The sequence below is a fragment of the Nilaparvata lugens genome, chromosome 5, assembly GCF_014356525.2.
Source record: "Nilaparvata lugens isolate BPH chromosome 5, ASM1435652v1, whole genome shotgun sequence".
Classification (NCBI taxonomy): Eukaryota; Metazoa; Arthropoda; class Insecta; order Hemiptera; family Delphacidae; genus Nilaparvata; species Nilaparvata lugens.
The window spans coordinates 34,408,452-34,429,037 of NC_052508.1; the positions used below are offsets into that span (position 1 = coordinate 34,408,452).

A 20,586-nucleotide genomic window follows, 5' to 3' on the forward strand; every position below is an offset into this window, starting at 1 on the left:
TACGAACTATTGATTTTGAACATTGATCTTGAACTATTTCTTGTTAAATATGAACTTTTTCGGCCATTAACTTAAACTTTTCTGACTGCTAAGCTGAACTTTTTCGATTGTAAATTTCAATCTGAACACCAGTTTGTTGAGCCGTACCAAGCACCAAATCAATATGGACGCCCGCATACCAGTACTAGCCAAAACGCTGCACACCATGCGCCCCCTCCTGGTTTCAGCCCGCTACCTGTGCCGACTTTTGCCGCTGCTCCACTGCAACCGCCAGTAAGCTCTTATCATGCACCTTCTAGCAGCGCACCAAACCTGGCTATCAGCTCTAATCTGCCTCCTAGTTCGCCACCAGCCAACAGTTGTGCATCTCTGCCCGTAAGTTCAAGCCCTGCCTCCAGTGCACAATATATAACAAACAGTTCTATATCTTCTATACCACACACTTTTAGTGGCTGCACTCAGGTGAAGGCCGTACATGCTTCTGCTTTACTTGGAACCGCTGTCATTACAGTCTTGAACCAATACAATCAACCCTTCTTGTTGCGTGCTGTGTTGGACTCTGGTTCCATGCGCTCCATTATCACCACCCGAGCCGCCACCGCAATGGGTTTAGTTGTTGTGCCCGCTCAAATCCAACTGAATGGAATCTCTGAAAAAAGGACATCTGTCAAAGGCATTGTGCAGTTAAGAATATTGTCCAAACCTCAATTTGATATTGCTCTTTCTACCAAAGCTCTTGTATTAGATCAAATTGCTGATAATCTTCCTGTCTTTCCACTTCACCCCGCACTAAAGAATTCGTTTGCGCATCTGGACCTCGCTGATCCTAATTTTGATGAGCCTGCTGAAATCGACCTACTGATTGGTGCCGATTTATACTCCAACATCTTTATATCCGCAGAAAATTCCATTATTCCTGGTAACCCTGCCGCCTTTGCCACAATCTTTGGTTATGTTTTAAGTGCTAGATTGAATATTGAGGACTCGCCCGCACCGCTCAACGAAATGCAGCTCATTTGCACTATGTTTGCACAGGAAGCACAGCTCAACACTATCATGAACAAATTTTGGGAAACTGAAGAGGCCATCCCCATTTGAAAAGAGTCACCGCCCGAAGATGAGTTGTGTGAGAAACTGTACCAATCCACTACTTATCGCACCTCTGAAGGAAGGTATGTTGTGGCACTGCCTTTCAAACCTGCTGCCTCCCACTGCTCTGCTCTGCCACCTCCGCCTTCTGCCGCCTCCTGCTGCCTCCGATCTGCCACCTCCCGCCGCTCCACTCTGCCGCCTCCGACTCGCCGCCACTGATCTGCCGCCTCCCACCGCTCCACTCTGCCGCCTCCGCCTTCTGCCGCCTCCCGCTGCCTCCGATCTGCCGCCTCCCGCTGCCTCCGATCTGCCGCCTCCCGCCGCTCCGCTCTGTCGCCTCCGCCTTCTGCCGCCTCTGACTCACCGCCTCATTTAGAACAATCTAACAATGTTATTGTAAATAGTTTGGTTTTACCTGCATAACCTGTGACTGTCCGCGTCGCTTCATTATTGCCGCCTTGTGTTATCTACTCTGCCGCAACATCCTGATGACCACACCGCTGTTTGCTGCTTTGCTTCACTTAGCTGTTTTGATGACCGCACCTCTGTTGACGCTCAGCTCCACTTCTATGACCGCACCGCAGTTCATGTCTACGTGCATTCCGCAACTTGTGCTGTGCCGCCCCGCTTGTCTTCACATCATGCTCCCGTGTTCACACCACATCGCTCTGGACTTCTCCGCTCACTGTATTCAAGACCGCAGACCCATCGCCATCTAGTTATTGCCGACCGCCCTGCCGCAATGTACAGTGTTTGTTGCTGCTTCACCCGATTTAAAAACTGTTCGTTTTTGGGGGGGAGTATGTATGGGCCAGCCATTTGAATCAACCGCGCTCACCCACGGCCATCTAGCATGCCACTGCCATCAGCCGCTCTGAGATTGCCTAGTTCAATATGTAGATAGTACTGTTCTCCCTGGCTTCCCCCGCCTTTTTGCTTCCCAGTTCACTTCCGCTTGTAATCACCTTCTTGAGGAAGCTTGCTGCCCTGATGCTACACGGTTGTTTTCTTTTTTGAAAGAAGTCATAAATGTATTACCGCTTTGCTTGTTTGAATTTAAACTACTACCGCGACTAGTTAGGAAAAGTTATTGTTAGAGTACTCTGCTAAATATCTAGATTTGGATCTTCTTTGTGTAATCTCTTCGCTGCAACATGGGCCCATGTATTCATCATTGCCAGTGCAAGTGAATCCTGATTATCTGAACGTGTTACCGCCTACCAGAACGAGGAGACCGCTCTTACAGTCCACTGTGAACCCGCCATACCCAAACGAGACATCTTTAAGGGTACAATTCTATTTTTTGAGCTACTAAGTAACGTGTTTAGAAGCCCACCTCATTGGCTCTAACAATTGATTCATAGTACATCATCAAAATGATAGGGAGAGAAAAAATAAGGTAACATTGTGCTATTCCTTTCTCAAATTTAGATAAGGTTATACATACTCCAAAATAGATTAAGTCTTGTAGTTGTTCACAAAATTTTCAGTCCTTAATTATTATTTTTACAAAGTAGATTTTGAAATTTAGATGCTTCAAACCCAAAAATAGAAGAAATATTTCACATTATTATCACTAAAATTGGAATTTATTCAGTTATTTCTCCTCAGATATTAAGATGGAGTTGTAGTCCCTCAATTAACCAATTAATGGATTTTTTTATAGTTAAAGATTTCTCCTACCTTTGTCTTCAATCATATTGAACGAGAGATCAAGCGTGTGCAGAGGTGTGTGTGTATTGGCTATTAATGATAATGACAATTTGTGGGCAAAATCCCATTGAACATCTATATTATCTAAATAAAGTTCCTCTATGCTAAGTGACTTCTTCATAGTATGTAATATCCTATCTAATGCTTTGTGCGTTAATTTGATCTGGCTTGCTTCTAACTTGGTGAAACAAGTGTTGTATTCCAATGCACTGATGTTTGGAACGAGATCCTTCGGATCCAGATGATCAAAATCACGCAAACACAGCTCTCTAGTATCGTGAGAGCTATTGTGACAACATCTCAAGTGACTTCATCGCAGTAGGAAAGTGTATGGAAGTCGCACATACAGGCATACTGGGTCAAGAACCCTCCACAGGGCCCCAAACCCCTCACTTCTGACCCGCGAATTAACTCGCCCTCTCTCAGGTGCTGTATTCACTTCGTTGGTACCACTTCCACTTTCCGAATAATGTGCGTTAAGGAGACAGTTGGAAATATATTTCGGATAGCAGTAGAAAGAGCTTGAATCATTGCATCCACTTCTCTTCACTTCCAGTATCTTCCTATGTTAAAGAAGAGAATACTTTGTTTCCAACAGTCAAACACAACTGATTCTGCTTTTTGCTTTCAATCGCTTGAATTTCCAAGTAGTGGGAGTGGTAATCAATCCTGGTAGATACTTTCACTGTGAGAAGGAACAGTCGACAAGAAGAAAAGACCAGAACTCGGTTTTCGGTCTTATCTCCTTTTGTCTCCAGCCGGACAACATTTTTAAGGAGTATTTCAACACGTTTTCCCAATAGTGCTTTGACACTTTCATTCAAATCCTTTGTTAACTGCGACCTTGTTGACATCTTAAAAGTCAGCATTTTCTCCTTGGCTGAGTGCCGTCAGGAGGTGTTGGCAAGCTTTTCATATATGGATTTTAATATTATTTATTTATTTTAAAAGTAGACAATATATACAAAAAATAAAAATGGAAAATGCCAATTTACAGAGGAAGAGAGGGTAATAGTACATCTTGTTTGTATGGATTAAAAATTGAATTCTTTAATCAAGAAATATCTGTACGCCCAAGCATCTCTGCAGTATTGTCCTATCAGCATCCAGTTGTCACCATTCAGGTACATCTTCAGCTCCTCTACAGCAAGCAAAGTCTTTCCGAAGTATCGCTTTCTGAACTCTGCAAGCACCGGGCACCTGGCTATGAAGTGGACTACATCCTCTTCCTCCTTCATGTTGCGTAGAGAACAGATCCTTACATCCTGCCTGTGGGAATATTTGTTGAGACGAATGAGCTCGGTCCTTGACTTCATGAACCACTTAATCAATGTGAAGTCCACTGGTTCATACACATAGTTTTTGAATTACATCAGTTCTGGATACAGGGAGTATCGCTGGCTTCTCTGAAGTCTGCCTCTGAGTCCCTCTCTCAGTCCCTCAGTGACTCTTATAACAAGAGCCTCAACATCACTCGCAAGGAATTCCGTTGCTGAGACCCCATAAGCCGCTTCCATATCCATCCAGTCTCTGTACACAAACACTTTCCTCTCCATAGTTTCCTTGAGCAGAATATGCGGATACCTGTTATCAGGCAGATTCATGCATCTCTTCATATACCTGAAGTGGAGCCTTAATGTATAGACAAAGAGTGGGAGCAGTGCAGTCTCGAGTGAAAGGCAGTAGTTTGGCGCCCACATAGGTAGATTGAAAACCTTCTTGAGGAAAAGACGTTGAACCTTTTCAACTTCCTCAACCATCTTTCCTCCCCATATTTGAGTGCCATAGCACACTGTAGAACGCGCCATTGCTTCAAATACTCCCAGCTTCGATTTGAAGGGAATGTTTTTCTGTGAAAACAGACCATGGAATCACAGACAATTCAGCGCCATTGAATCAAAGATTCAATGAGATTTTTGCTGCCGACGACCTCTCCCTGAAGTGTTCTGTCAATGACAATCTGGACGTCAATGTCACTCCAAGATACTTGTAGCTGTTCACCACTTCAATTGGCTCATTGTTGTACAGCCAAACCTCATTTCTGCTTATTTTTCCTCCTTTCCTGAAGATCACAATCTTTGATTTGTCGAGATTAACCTGTAGGTTCCAACTGTTGCAGTATCTCTCCAAGCCAGCTATCATCCTTCTCAAAGAGAGTCTGTCTGATGCCAGGAGAACTATATCTTCCACGTATGCCAACAGCTTTATGTAGACACCCCCAACATTGACTCCTCCATCCAGCCAATCCTCCAAATCATTCATGAATAAAGAAAACAGCAAGGGACTCATCAGGCAGCCTTGCTTTACGCCAGTTCGTGTTTCAAATCTTCCCGACAGCCCCTGATGCCCCCAAACTCTAGCTGTTGATGAATCATACAGATTTCGAAGTGCATTTAGCATCTTGTAGGATACTCCTAGTACTGACAATTTGTAAAACAGTGCCTGCCTGTCTATCCTATCGAAAGCAGCTGAGAAGTCGACAAAGAAGGCATATACTTTATTTCCACGACCACATAGTTTGATGTTGACAATACTCATGATATTGAATATGTTGTCTATGGTGGAATAAGACTTCCTGAAGCCCGCCTGGAATTCGCATGAGACTTGGTGTTGTGTCATCCATTTCTCCAGCCTGTCAAGCAAGGTTCCAGTAAACAGTTTATACACTGCATTGCAGAATGATATTCCTCGAAAGTTCGCTGGCTCATTGCTGTCTCCTTTTTTGTGAATAGGATAGATAATTGATTCCTTGAAGCAACCAGGGAAGTCAGAAGAGTCGAAAAAACGGTTGAAAACGTCTGTTAATTTCTCCAAAAAGACTGTGGGAGCATTCTTGAAAAAATCGTTTGTTATTCTGTCCTCATCAGGCGCTTTATTTTCTTTGGCTTTAGCAAGCACCTTATTCAGGTCCTGCAAAACAATTGGCGTGTCCAGAATTTCATCCATGATGTACGGTTCAGCATATAGTATTCTATTTGCAGTTAGAACTGGGTTTAATAGTTTATCAAAGTGATGTACCCAGTCCTCCAGTGAGATATCATTTCCAACTCTGAAGCTCCATTTTTAAAACATCTTACCAGTTTCCAAAACTCGCTTGAATCTTCATTCAAGCTCTTTATTCTCTATCTTAGTACTTAATAGATCTGTAGGCGCAAATTTATGAATCAAGGCTAGCAAATATCTAAGGTCATCCTTTGGGTCGATCCAATTCTGTCGTCTCCTCACTTTAAAACTAAGCTCATTGCGATACTTTCGCTCATTTCCCGGCCTCCACTGCAACTTTCTACGAATCGGTATTGGACAGCTGTCTGAAGTTGTTCTTGTACATCCTGGCAAATAGATTTTTGTGACTGTTGGTAGATGGTCGGAGAAAATTTCAGGAATCACCTCAAACGAGGCGACGACAGGCAGAACGTTGAGAGAGACTGCGCACAAGTCTATGACTGAGGAGCCTTGTGCCCCCATATACGTCATTTCGCCGCCAGCATCCTTCCTAGTCCGACCATTCAGTAGCGCAAGGTTTTATCTCCTTTTGTCTCCAGCCGGACAACATTTTTAAGGAGTATTTCAACACGTTTTCCCAATAGTGCTTTGACACTTTCATTCAAATCCTTCGTTAACTGCGACCTTGTTGGCATCTTTAAATTATGTACATACGTGTACCACACGTTCTGTTAAACACTCATTTATCACATAACACTTACGAATGAAAATTTTATGCACATTAAAACAAATACAAAACAGAAAATTAATATCCTAATCTAATACACAAAATAGTTGGCGGCCATTGAGGCATATAGAGATCGTCTGCCAATCATGTCGAATAAAATACCTGATGTTATTAGAATAGACTTCGTTTCTGTGGGTGGCTCCACTGCACCGCAGGGTAAACTGTTCTCCCTCTGTGATACTACTTGCCTACCGATTTGACAGTTCCGTTGGATAGTAGCTCGCGAGGCCGCACTTCGAGGTAAATGCCTAAAGCAGGTGACTACTAACTTAAGAGGTGTGGGATATGTATGTGGTCAGTAACCAAGCTGACTGTATTAGAATACTCATTGCACTTTATTGTCTTGCTCCAATCATCAATAAATTCAATTATTATTTTTAAATACATCAATTTAATCCTTAATCAGCAATTTCAAGTATTGTGGTCATCCCAAACAATTTTGATGATTCACTACTTCACTAGTATTTTTACATCTTTCTTTTATGATGACTTTGTTTCATAATAATTAGGCTAATGTATTGTATATTGTACAGTGTCTATTGATAAGGAGAAGAAAAGGATGTGAATTGATTCCTATAATTCCAGGATTATAGCGAAATTTAAGAGGTTAATATTGATAATATCATCGGTATCCTACCTATTTCATTAAAAATCAATGTGTCGTATTATTTCTAGCGTGGTCTGTTCATTCCCCAACTCCTAGCTTGATCATTAAAATAGTGTATACTATGATAAGTTTACCGGTATTGTTAATTAATATAGAATTAATTACATATTACCCTTTTCTCAAAACTTTTATATAAATACTTGAATAAAACACAACTTACTAGTTTCGGCTTTCAAGCTATTTCAAGTTATTTCTAGAAAAAAGAGTACCTACTATGTGATTATTTCTATATTAACAATTATTAAAATAGTTTACTACCGGTATAAGTTTACCTATTTACTTTGATTACTGTACTCTCAACTTAAAATGATTCCTGTACTCTATAAAGTGTCTCAAAAATGAAAAGTTCATTACCTTACTTTTCATCTGTTGAGCAGCCAGCACAATGGGGACAATAGTAGCTGCCACGGGGATATGACATTGGAAATGTCTACAACTCAAAGTTACATGACATTTTCAAATCCGCATTCCCGCGGCAGCTAGTGAAACTGTATTGCACATCCTAATTTTGGAACGATCGTGGGGCGATCTTGTCCCACTTAAGGAAACGTAAGAGTTTTCCCTAATTCAGTCATAAATAAATAAATTAGTCATTTTCTAAAAACAAATATTTATAAATTAAAATCTAATTACTATGTTGTATATCCTACTATGTTACTATGTATCCTACTATGTAATTACTATGTTGTACTATATTATATCAAAATTGAATTTTGAAATATGTGAAAAATGCACTCACTATTAGCAGTGACGATCGTTCAACCTGGTGCAGACTTTCCTTCATCATCATAGACTTAAGAAACTAACTCTAATGTCAATGTATGGTAGGGGAGGTATGCTATGTATACCTTCGCTACAGTAATAATAAAGATGCGGGGCTCGCTTGCTGTGTCGACAAGGTTACTAGGCCAGCTAGTAATACAGGCATCGACCACTACTTTGTTAAGTTACCACCCTTGTACGAAGCAGCTACAACTATAGTACAAACCTCAATTACCGACCACTACGCCGTGTGCATGAAATTATTCACACCTAACAAAAAACCGCCCAATAGAGATAATTATTACATGAAAATAGATTGGAATAGCGTAAAAAGCACTTTGTCTTTGCAGAATTGGAACCATGTCACAAATGAAAATAATATCAATTTTGCAACTAATTCATTTATACGAACTACACAGAATATTATTCAACAATTTTTTTTTTTTTTTTTTTTAATCACATTACTATTGCTATCTAGTCTTGAGACTAATGAGCAAATTTTATCAAACCTAATTTACTAATTGTATATAATATGGACTACAGTGAAACTCTCTTTAGAATTTCTTACTGCTACCTACTAATAATTATTATGTACATCTATTAACTGTACTACTTAAGCTAGATTTCACTCAATCACTGCTCTGCTTTTTCACTAGACACCACTTTCACTGCACACCAATTCAAATGGTTTCCTTCTTTTCAGTCTCCGCACCAACCCTCCGTTGTCTAGCAGCTGGATTGCTTCGACGTTCGTGTGTTGGTGGAGCCGTTCTTCATGACTTTCTGCATACCTTTGAATCTCACAGGATACCATGTTGACTCCCAGGTCCCTATGGATGTCGCTGTTCCGCACATACCAGGGAGCATCAACGATGTTTTGGAGCACCTTGTTCTGGAATCTTTGTATGATGGTGACGTTGCTCTGTTTGGTGCAGCCCCATAGTTGTATTCCATAGGTCCAAACAGGTTTGAAGATCTGCTTGTAGAGGAGCAATTTGTTTGGTATTGAAAGTGATGAGTTTCTTCCAATAAGCCATTAGAATTTCTTGTATTTTATGTTCAGTTCTTCTTTTTTCTTTTTGACATGCTCTTTCCAGCGAAGCTTAGCATCAAGAGTCATACCTAGGTATTTAGCTTGATTTTCATGTGGTATATTAATTCCATTGATGTTGATTGGAAGGTACACAGCTCTCTTGTTGGTGAAGTTAACGTGAATCGACTTTTCCTCATTGAGCTTCATTCTCCACTTTTTGGTCCAGTCTTGTATCTTGTTGACAGATCTCTGAAGCTTCGCTGTTGCAATACCAACATCACTGTCTACTGCTAGTAGGGCGGTGTCATCTGCGAACGTGGCTGTGGTATTCTCCTCCAAATTAGGGATATCACTAGTGAAGAGAAGATAAAGGACTGGTCCTAAAACACTTCCTTGCGGAACTCCTGCTTTTATCTCTCTTAGATCAGAATATGAATCCTCATATTTGACTCTAAAGTACCTTCCTGTCAAATATGATTGCAATATTTCTGTAAATTGCTTAGGAAGCATTTTCTTCAGTTTATAAAGAAGTCCCTCATGCCATACTTTGTCAAAAGCTTGCCCTATGTCGAGAAAAACTGCTGAACAAACCTTTTTTTCTTCCAAGCTCTTCTCTATTATATTAACTATCCTATGTACTTGATCAATTGTGGAGTGTTTTTTTCTGAAACCAAATTGATGATTAGGAATTAATTGCTTTCTCTCAATTATTGGCTTGAGTCTACTCAACAATATCCTCTCAAACAACTTTGATAACACAGGTAACAATGAAATTGGTCTGTATGAAGCTACTTCATGTGGTTCTTTTCCTGGCTTGAGTAACATTATAACTTCAGCTACTTTCCAGACTCCTGGTACAAATCTGAGTCTGAATGAAGCATTCAGGATGTTTGTTAGCTTGATGAGTGCTTTCCTTGGTAGATGCTTCAGGACTAAGCCAGTTATCAGGTCAAATCCTGGAGTTTTCTTAGCATTCATAAGTTTTATTTCCTTTCTCACTTCTTCTACTGAGACATTCATTAGTTCTTGATTTTCCTGCATGATGTTACCTTCAATTTCTAGATCTTCTTGAGCTGCAACGTTTGGCTGGAAGACATTCACAAGATGATCAGCAAATGCCTGTGCCTTTTCTTCATTATTCTTGGCCCATTGTCTATTCAGTTTCCTAATAGGGGGAACTTGTTGGATGGGTGTTTTTATTTTCTTAGAAGCCTTCCATAGTGAGTAATCAGTGTTGCCTTGTCCTGTCAAATTACTCAAGTAACTGTTGATTGATTCATTTTTAATAAACTGTATCTCTCTTTTCAGTTCCTGTGTGAGAGTATTCAGTAATCTTTTATCTTGAGGAGAACGTGAATGCTGCCACCTCCTTCTAGCTCTTCTTTTCTCTGCAATCATTTCTCTTATTTCCAATGGATAATTATTTCCTACTGTTCTTCGTTTCCTAGTCTGCGGAGTATTACACCAGGCTGCCTGTTGTATATCAGTAACAAATTTTTCCAGCTCCTCATCTATTTGATCTGCAGTTGTTAATGGTGAATTCAGGTTAATTCTTTCCTCCAACACTTGCTGAAAGCCATCCCAATCTGTATACTTATTAACTAGTGTGGGATAATTATTTTGTTTTTGTAAAATAGTGTCACTCAACTTCAGAATAATTGGAGAGTGGTCTGAATTGAGATCAAAACTTCCCTCTACTTGCAAATAGTTTACTGAAATGTTTTTGATTATGAAAAAGTCTATGAGATCAGGTATCTTACTTGTATCTGTAGGCCAATAAGTTGGTTTTCCAGTTGAAAGAGATTCACATCTTGACTCTTACAGCTTCGTAAAGTACCTTGCCCTTATGAGTTGTTAATCGTGATCCCCAATGAATGTGTTTTGAATTGAAGTCACTGCCAAGGATAAATCTCGTTCCCAACATATCAAACATTGATAGATGATCTTCTTTTCTGAATGAATATCGAGGAGGACAGTAGACAGCTGCAACTACAAATCGATAATTAACTGCTTCCACACATACTCCTATCAATTGAATTTGTTCAGTTTCTAATTTAACGTGTTCATTATGCTGAATGCTCTCTTTGATTATGATTGAACTCCCCCCTCTCGCAACATTGTTGGGATGTAAGGCGTGGTAGGTCCTGTAACCTTTAAATTTTATGTAGGACTGTTTTGTAAAGTGAGACTCAGAAATGAGACAAATATCTACATTATCTATGTTTAGAACTGCTTCCAATTCCAGTTGTCGTTGTAAGAGTCCATTTGCGTTCCATTCCATTATGTTTAGTGAACGAATCATTTTGGTTTTTGTTGTCTATTATTGTCTAATTTCTCGATGCGAGATTGAAGGGATGAAATTATTTTCTCTTGTTTATCAAGTTTAGATAAGATGAGCTGTAGGATTTGTGAGGTGTCTTTTACTTCTTCATTTTTCTTCATCTGCGATTTATTTTCTTTGGATACGATTTCGGCGAAAGTCATTCTCTTTTCTGTGGGCCTACTTTGATGTTGAGTGGGCCCACTTTGAGAATTAGCCACATTCCGAGCCTGAGAATCAACAACATTTTTTGATGTTATATTCTTACTGGCTACCCTACTCGAGTTACGTATTTTTTGTAACTCAATTGCTACAGACAAATGACAACAAAAACTAAAATATCAGCTACACATAAAAAAATAAAACCATGGATTACTAGAGGACTTATTAATTCCATACGCCATCGCGATAAATTGAGAAAAAAACTTAATAGACAACCTTATTGTATTTCCTTGAAAACTGAATTTACTCGTTTTAGAAACATGCTACATTCGACTATAAAACAAGCAAAACATAATTACTACAAAAATAAAATCGATGAAGTTTCAAATAACCCACACAAATTCTGCCATGTAGTAGAAGAAATCTCTGGAAAAGCCGAAGGTCCCCATTCATTCCCAATCGACGCATTTGCCCAAAGAGGAGATCCTACTTCAAAACCTAACATTAAGGACATTGGGAATACTTTTAATCAGTATTTCACATCAGTTGGGTCCATACTCACTAGCTCCTTGAATCCAGTAGGGCAACCAGAGATCAGAGATCAAGAGTACGTGGTTGATGCTGTCTTCAAATTGAAAGAGGTGACAAAAGAGGAATTATCAAATGTAATTAATAGCCTCAAAGGCAGGAGTGCTCCCGGGTATGACTGTATTCCAACACGGATAATTAAAGACAGCCTTCATACACTAATAAACCCAATACACCACATAGTGAATCTTAGCATTCAGACAGGACAGTTCCCAGAATACCTAAAAATAGCGAAGATCATTCCAATCCACAAATCAGGACCCAAAAACGAACCTACAAACTATAGACCCATTTCTCTGTTATCTACTCTGTCAAAGATCATTGAAAATGCATTAAAATACAGTTAATGGAATATTTGAAAGAAAATAACATTCTAGCACATAACCAATACGGCTTCCAAAAAGATAAAAACACCAATGATGCATTATTTCAGGTAAACAAATACATAATAGAGTCAGTTAAAATTAAAAATAAAGTTATCATGACATTCCTGGACCTGGCTAAGGCGTTTGATTCAGTAGATAGAGGCAAGCTTCTTAATAAACTTGAAGCTATTGGAGTTAGGGACACTTCTCTTCAGTGGTTCAAAAGTTATTTTTGTGAACGCCAACAATTTGTTCAGATTGATGGTGAAGACAGTGATAGGAATGGTGTAGACTATGGCGTCATTCAAGGTAGTACACTGGGTCCAGTACTGTTCTTGATATATATTAATAATATTTCCCGGCTCAATACTACAAGCAGGATATTCCTATTTGCTGACGATACAGTGGTTATTTCTACAGGTAGGGAATGAGAAGAAGTTTATGAAAATGCCACTAAAGATCTTTCCAAAATAAAAAACTGGTTTGACCATAATAACCTCACTGTGAATCTTGGCAAAACCAAGTACTTGCCAGTTGTTACAAGAAACCAACCAGACCCCAGGGCTGAGACAGGTGAAAATGCACTCATGTGGGGATGTTGGATCTTTATCATGTGCTTGCGGGGTAATTGACAGAGTGGATCAATATAAATATCTGGGGGTCATTTTTGAGCATCAGCTGAGTTGGGCACCACATATGCAGTGTGTCAAGCAAAGGCTACGGCGGATGCTGTATGGTCTATCTCAGTTGAGCCAAGTACTTGATACCAGATTAAGTAAAAGAGTATACCATGCTTATGCACAGTCAGTGTTACAGTATGGTATCATTGTCTGGGGAGGGGTGTCATCTGCTAGCCTGGAGCCTCTCTCGGTTACCCAGCGCACCATTATAAAAAAAATCTTAAAAAAGAACCCAGATATCCCACGTCGCTGTTGTTCTCGGACTTCCCTGAGCTCAATTTAAGACAACTGTATATTAAAACACTTCTCATATATATCAGGAAACACAAAATAGAACTACTCAGCAATATTCAACATAACTATCAAACTCGACACAGAAATAACCATGGATATTCAACACCTCAATTATATCACGGAATAGAACTTAGGTCTCCTCACTATCTAGCACAAATCGTCTATAGAAATTTGCCCAATGATATCAGGGAGGCTGAGAGCTGCAGCGATGTGGTGTATAAAAGGAAGCTGTTTAAATGGTTGATTGGCATAGGTTGGGCTGGAACCGAGGGCTTACTTCATTCCTATGCTTCTTAAATCTCTACAATTTAATAAATAAATTGTCACAGTCTTGAGTCCTCTTGCTCTTTTTTTTAGCTCTTTCTTTCCATTTAAGCACTCTTCACAAATGGTTACAAAAACAGTGGTAGGGAAGTGCAATAGTCTGTAGATTGCACTCTATCATACTAGCATATATGTTAGGTTAACTTAGTATTATGAATGTATATTATTTTGCTTATAACTATTTCAAACTTAATTTACTTTTTGTTATTAGCTTGCTCATAGGAACTCTCCCCCATTCACAGATGTATAGTCTTCTTGGGGGATTCCACTTTTCAATAATATTACAATTTTAAATAAAATAGTAAAGTAATTTATCTTTATATTTATTGTTTTATTGTAACTTAACTATATTGTACAAATTTGTAATTTCATGTGGAAATAAATTGAATTGAATTGAATTGAACTATATTACCCAGTAATATAGTTACTGTAACCTAGGCAAGGTCGAAAAGATCATCACTGCTAATAGTAAGTGTTTAAAAATAGTGGAAGCTATACTATAGTCGCTGTATGCTCTAGCGTAAGTTGGGTTACACTGAGCCGATGGTTTGTGGTAGGCTACGGGAACGTGGCGCCGGCGACGGGCATAGGACGGGGCTGCTGCATGCTGTTTGCACTGGTCGGCATCCCATTGACGGTGACTGTGATCGCAGATGTAGGCCGCCTTATGGCCTCCGCGCTGCCGCCCCTCACCGCCCCCGCCCCTCGCCAGCCCTTCGTCTCCGCCGTTGCTGCCCTCGCTCTCCTGCTCCTCTTCCTGGCCGTGGGCGCCTGCTTCTTCGCCGTCCTCGAGCCCAGTTGGCGCTTCTTCGATGCCTTCTACTTCTGCTTCATCACTATGACCACTATCGGCTTCGGCGATCTTGTCCCACGTAAGCAAAATGTTGCACGTTTTTCTAATTTATTCAGTCATTTCTACTTGAACGAATAAATAAATTGGCAATATTATAAAAAATATATATATAAAAAATATAATTACTGATTTGCATATTCATACTTTTTCACTATAAATTTCAAACTAAAATTTGAAATCAATTACGTGAAAAATGCACATACTATCCACAGTGATGATAGTTTCGATTGTGAAGGTCGATTATTAAGGGTTGCGTTTCGATTGAAGGTCGAAAAGATCGTCACTGCTAATAGTACGTGCATTTTTCACTTGTTTTAAAATTCACGTTCATAATCTGATGTTTATTAATATCTTACAGAACGTGGACTAATTTACCCAGAAAATCTATGTTTTTTGGGAGCCGAGAGACAATGGGCCATATGAATAGAGTTGAGCATTTGCTTATACCGGTACTTCTAAAATATGGAGCATTTTCTTCATTTTCTATGAATAAACGTGAGGAAAACCTTTTGCTCATGCTCATCAAAAAAGTAGTTTGAGCATTTGCTCAAAAGTAAAAGCTTTTGCTCAAAATTGTATGAATAAACTAGAGAATTTGCTCAACTCTTGAAGCAAATGCTTCAAAAAAGGTAAGTCTACTCTGGAGCAGCTTATCAACTTTTGCTCATAGTAAAATGGCTCAACTAATTCGTGTGAGGAAGAGGAAACTATACCAGACACGATCACAACCAATAGTTGAAAACTTTAAAACTCTTTTAAGATTCAACCATGATATATATCCCCTTATTCCTACAAAAGGATAAATACAAAAGATACCTATCCGATATAAAGATAACCATCACAGAATAGGAAATAGGCATTTAAGAAGATGAGAGGGTAGACGATTATAAGAAGACTATTGATATTATAAGAATATGCTAAAGATTATTATAGAGATGACATTTTTTCACGCTATTATTTGAAAATTCTAAACTCAAATAACCCTAAAAACTCAAAAACTCTATTCATATTTCATAAATAGAAAACAGAGCAGACGACGCAATCACAAGCGGTGCCCCCTACTTGCATATTTAGCGCTTCCGTGAGCTATAAAAACAAAGTAAGGCTACAAAAGCGAATCAGCTGATGAAAAATCTTTAAAATACGTGAGCATTTGCTCCAGAGTTCAGGAGCATAAGGTAAAGCTATTCATATAAAAATGAGCAAATGCTTTTGCTTCTACCTTTCGCTCATGAGCAAAACCTTATGCTCAATGCTCTTGCTCATGAGCATTTGCTCTGGTTTTATTCATATGGGCCAATGTAATCAAACATGCGCGTGTAGAGGTGAACGCGCTCGGCAGCAGACAGACGGGGAAAAAATCCCTCCCCAGGTGTCGAATGTTGCAAGCCTGCAACGCACACAGACGCTGTCTGCTCACGTCTGCATGTAGACGTTTCTTTTTCTGTCTTGATTTGGCCATTGACCACGTTTTATAACTTGTTGAAAGTGAGTAAGTGATAGCGTTGCAGGGTATCGTACATACAAAGCTGTAGTTGTGTATTTTTTCTAAGAGTTCAATATCATATTGCCAGTTGAATTGTTCACGGTAGCCACCTAACATGTTTTAATAGTCTGAACTGAGAAATCTCAGCGTGATTCGTGTAAATTTATGCATTATGTCAAGTTGTAAACTGGAATTTACGAGTTCAGCAAGTAACAGTTGATAAGACAAAAGACAGCACTTTTATATACACACAATACTAAACTTTATGTGGATGTTTTTTCTCTTTAGAATGAATATAATTTATATAGTTTCAGCTTAAAATCAGTATTCATTTTATGAAGATATTGTATACAAATAAAAGTGAAGCTATGTCACAGTAATGATTGAGAGCTCGACGAGAGCGGTCGTATCGGAGTGGTTGCTGAGTCAGCTGTGCAAAGTTTAAACGTTCCGTAACAAAATATTTCGTGCTAGTGAACCGTGCTGTAGTGAATATTTTATTTGAAGATTTAATAATGTCTTGTTTTATTTGCTCTAAATCCGTTCGGAATTCAGGTGAGCTGATTTCATGTGTCGACTGTGAAGCGAATTTTCATATAGGATGTGTGAAAATGACCAAGGACGATGCGGACTACATAAAGAGAAACAAACAAATTTGGAGATGTAGCAGCTGTTCCTCTACACGTCGCAAAAGTATGGTGAGTGAATCGACAACAGGAAACAAGGACGTGACTCTCCAAGAACTCGCAGGAGTTCTTGAGGTAATTGCAGGAAATCAGACGTCGATGAAGGAGAATATTAAGAAAATGGAGTTGGAGCTTGGGAAATCAATTGAATCATGTCATCAGGCGATTAACGACATAAATAAGAAGTTTGATGAACAAAACAAGCAAATTAGCACATGCCTCATCAACATCGATAAGCTTTCAACAGAAGTAGCTAGCCTCAGGAAAGAAAATGCAGAACTGAAGGAGCGCGTCGAGGATATGGAACAATACTCAAGATCGAACATGCTGGAAATAAATGGTATACCCAAAAAACAGGATGAAGATGTAACAGAAATCATTTGTAGAATGAGCGAAGCATTAGGGCACAAAATAAAAGCAGATGCAATCGACATTTGTCACAGACTTAAACAACGAAATGAAAACCTACCTCCACCAATCGTTGTCAAGTTCGTTCGTAGAACAGACAAACAAGTAATATTGAATAAAAGGAAAGTTACGAGGCAGTTTTCTACAAAGCATATGGGAGAAACAACGGACCATCCAGTCTATGTGAATGAAAGTCTAGCACCTACGCGAAGAAGGATTTTCACCATGGCGAGAGAGATCTTCAAGAGAGGCGACATCAAATACCTATGGATCAAGGAAGGGAAGATTCTAGCTAGGAAAGAAGACGGAACACCAGTTATTGAACTCAAGAACAGTGAACAAGTGAAAAAGCTGAGCGTGAGAAGTGCATCAAAGCAGCCAGGTAACCAAGATAATAACAGTGTCAGTACCGTAAATAAAAATGTCATCAGAGATAAGTAACAAAGAAACACTAATTATTCATCAAAATATACGCAGTCTGCGAAGTAATTTCGATTTATTCTTAGTGCAAATGAGAAAATTAAAAAACAACCCGCTAATAATAGTCTTGACAGAAATATGGATACTAGAGAATGAAATAGACTTATATCATATAGAGGGCTATTCCGTACATGGTAATTTTAATCATAACTACAGAGCAGGAGGAACTTTGGTTTATATAAGCAGTGAGATAACGTTCAAAACAAAGACAATAGTTTTTATTTCAGCGGACTGTGTACATATATCTTGTTCATATAATAATTTTGAATTTCAGTTGTTGGCTGCTTACAGGTTGCAATCAAACTCACCCAAAATATTTCTTAACGAATTAACCTTGTACTTAGAAGAAATATTTAATATTAACGAAAACAATGAGGTCCCTTTCTTTTTCACGGGAGATATAAATATAGATCTTTTTCAGAACACCAGAATTATTGACGATTACAAATATCTAATGAATAGTTTTGGATTTGAATCACTCAATACTGATTACACTCATAGGTCCCGATTTTCCAACTCTTTAATAGATCATCTTTACTTAAAATCCGGCAAAAATAGAACAAAACTGAATAAAATTAATCTAATTCCAGAAATACTACATTTAGATATAACTGATCACAGTACAATCATACTTAAAGTTGAAGGATTGAAGAGATCCAACGAAGAAGCAGATACAAATTATAAAAAAATATGCCTAATCAATTACCGGAAGTTGAATAATATTTTATCATCGATAGATTGGGATAGAGAAATACCAGCAGTATCGGTTGATGAGGGATGGGAAAATTTCATTGACATTTTAAAAAGCGCTATCAAAGATTCACAAGAAAATCTTCTTTTGAAAAATAACTTGACACAGAAATATAGGTCGCCATGGATAAATAGTTATCTGATCAAGCAAATAAACTTAAGAAATGAGTTATACAAGAATGTAATCAAACAACCTAATAATGACGACTTAAAACAAATATACAATACATTCAAAAATAACTTACGTAATGAACTGAGAGAAAGAAAACAATATTATTATTCAAAACTGTTTAGAGAAAGCCAGGGAAACATTAGAAAGACGTGGAAAACAATTGACACGTTAATAGGATTGAAAAAAAATAAAGAACCACTGAAACTGATTGTTGATGAGCAGGGAAATAGCATACATGATAGTAATAAAATTTCTAATTCGTTTAATTCTTATTTTCTAAATGTTGTGAATAAAATGAATGATGAATTAGAACAAACCACATTGCAAACCAGGGAAGAGTCTGCTAGAATATCAAAAATAAGGTTTCCATACAAATCTCCAACTAATTCAATTTTTCTCCACCCTACAAATCCGGAGGAAGTAGCAAGTATAATAAAAAAATTGAAAAATAAATCTTCGCCAGGTGTAGATGGAATAAGCACAAGCATGATTAAAAAAACTTACATGAATTATTTGAACAAATTAACCGATCTAATTAACCTGAGTATTGCCAAAGGAAAATTCCCAAGCATGTTCAAACACAGCGTAGTTATACCTATTCCTAAAAAGCCAAATTGTAAAAACATAAATCAGTTCCGCCCAATTTCACTTTTACCGGTTTTTTCCAAGATTTTAGAAAAAATATTCAAGATTAGACTTGAAAACTTTTATAAAAATAATAACTTTTTTAGTGATAACCAATATGGTTTCCGTGAAGGAAGAAATACAGAAGCGGCAATTAAAAATCTCATTTCAAATATAAATGACAGTTTTAGTGTTAATAATAAGTGTGCAGCTCTGTTTCTTGATATATCTAAAGCATATGATGCTATTGATAAAAACATGCTTCTAAAAAAACTTGATTTATCAGGAGTAAGAGGAATTGCTAATGATTGGTTAAGATGCTACCTATCTAATAGGAGTCAAAGGGTCAGAATTAACGATACGTTGAGTGAACCCGGGGACATTACCATAGGTATTCCTCAAGGATCAGTGTTATCAAGTACTTTATTCCTGGTCTTTATTAACGATTTGACGGATGGTGACTTACAGGGAAAGATTACATCTTTTGCAGACGATACAGTTATATTTTATTCGGCCAAAACAAATCAAGAACTTAAAAATAAATTAGAAATGGATCTTAAGCACCTTAGGTGGTGGTTTTGCGAAAATAAATTAACTATCAACACAGACAAATCTAATATAATACAATTTAATCTTCAAAACACGGATCAGGAGTTAACTAGTATTTACTTCCATAAATTAGATTGTGCGCAACAGGTGAATAATATATTGTGTAACTGTGAAACAATAAAACAAGCACGTACAGTTAAGTATCTGGGCCTCATATTGGATAGTAGGCTCACTTGGTCAGATCATGTACAGAAGATAAAAAATGAGTTATTTGTATACATAAGGAAGTTCTATTACCTCAGACAGCTATGTCCAAAAGAAGTATTGTTACAATTATACCATGCAATTATTGGTTCTAGAATAAATTATGGAATAATATGCTATGGGAGTGCATACAATGTTCATATTAAACCTGTGATTACTGGTCAGAAACATATATTAAAAATAATTTGTAATAAACCTAAACAATATAGTTCAATGATGCTCTTCAGAGAACTATCAATATTATCAGTGAGACATTCTTTTCTATTCAAAGCATTGCTGGATTTAGCTGAAAATAATTTCGATATGCAACAGATGAGAGAAAGAATAAACCTCAGGAATTCACAGGACATTAACCTCCCAAAACCAAGATTAGAACATTCCAGACGACACTTCAAATACATAGCTATAAAAATATTCAATTCACTTCCAGTAACAACAAGGAAAATAATGTCACGTCAGTTATTTAGAAAAGAAATCAAGAAATTCATTTTACAACTAGACAACCCGAATGATTTTTTTACTAAATTAATATAGGTCTAAATTTAGTATAATTTACACATTACACGACATGAACACTGCAACAA

At 38.1% G+C, this 20,586-nt stretch overlaps 1 protein-coding gene across 1 annotated transcript in view; it reads left to right on the top strand.

The window, feature by feature from the left end:
* Positions 1–20,586, top strand: part of LOC111047088 (TWiK family of potassium channels protein 7-like) — a 47,840-nt gene that overhangs the window by 24,890 nt on the left and 2,364 nt on the right. The window contains exon 3 of the mRNA XM_039428252.1: positions 14,288–14,602. Coding sequence (XP_039284186.1) covers positions 14,288–14,602 — 315 coding nt within the window. The remainder of the gene's footprint in view (positions 1–14,287; positions 14,603–20,586) is intronic.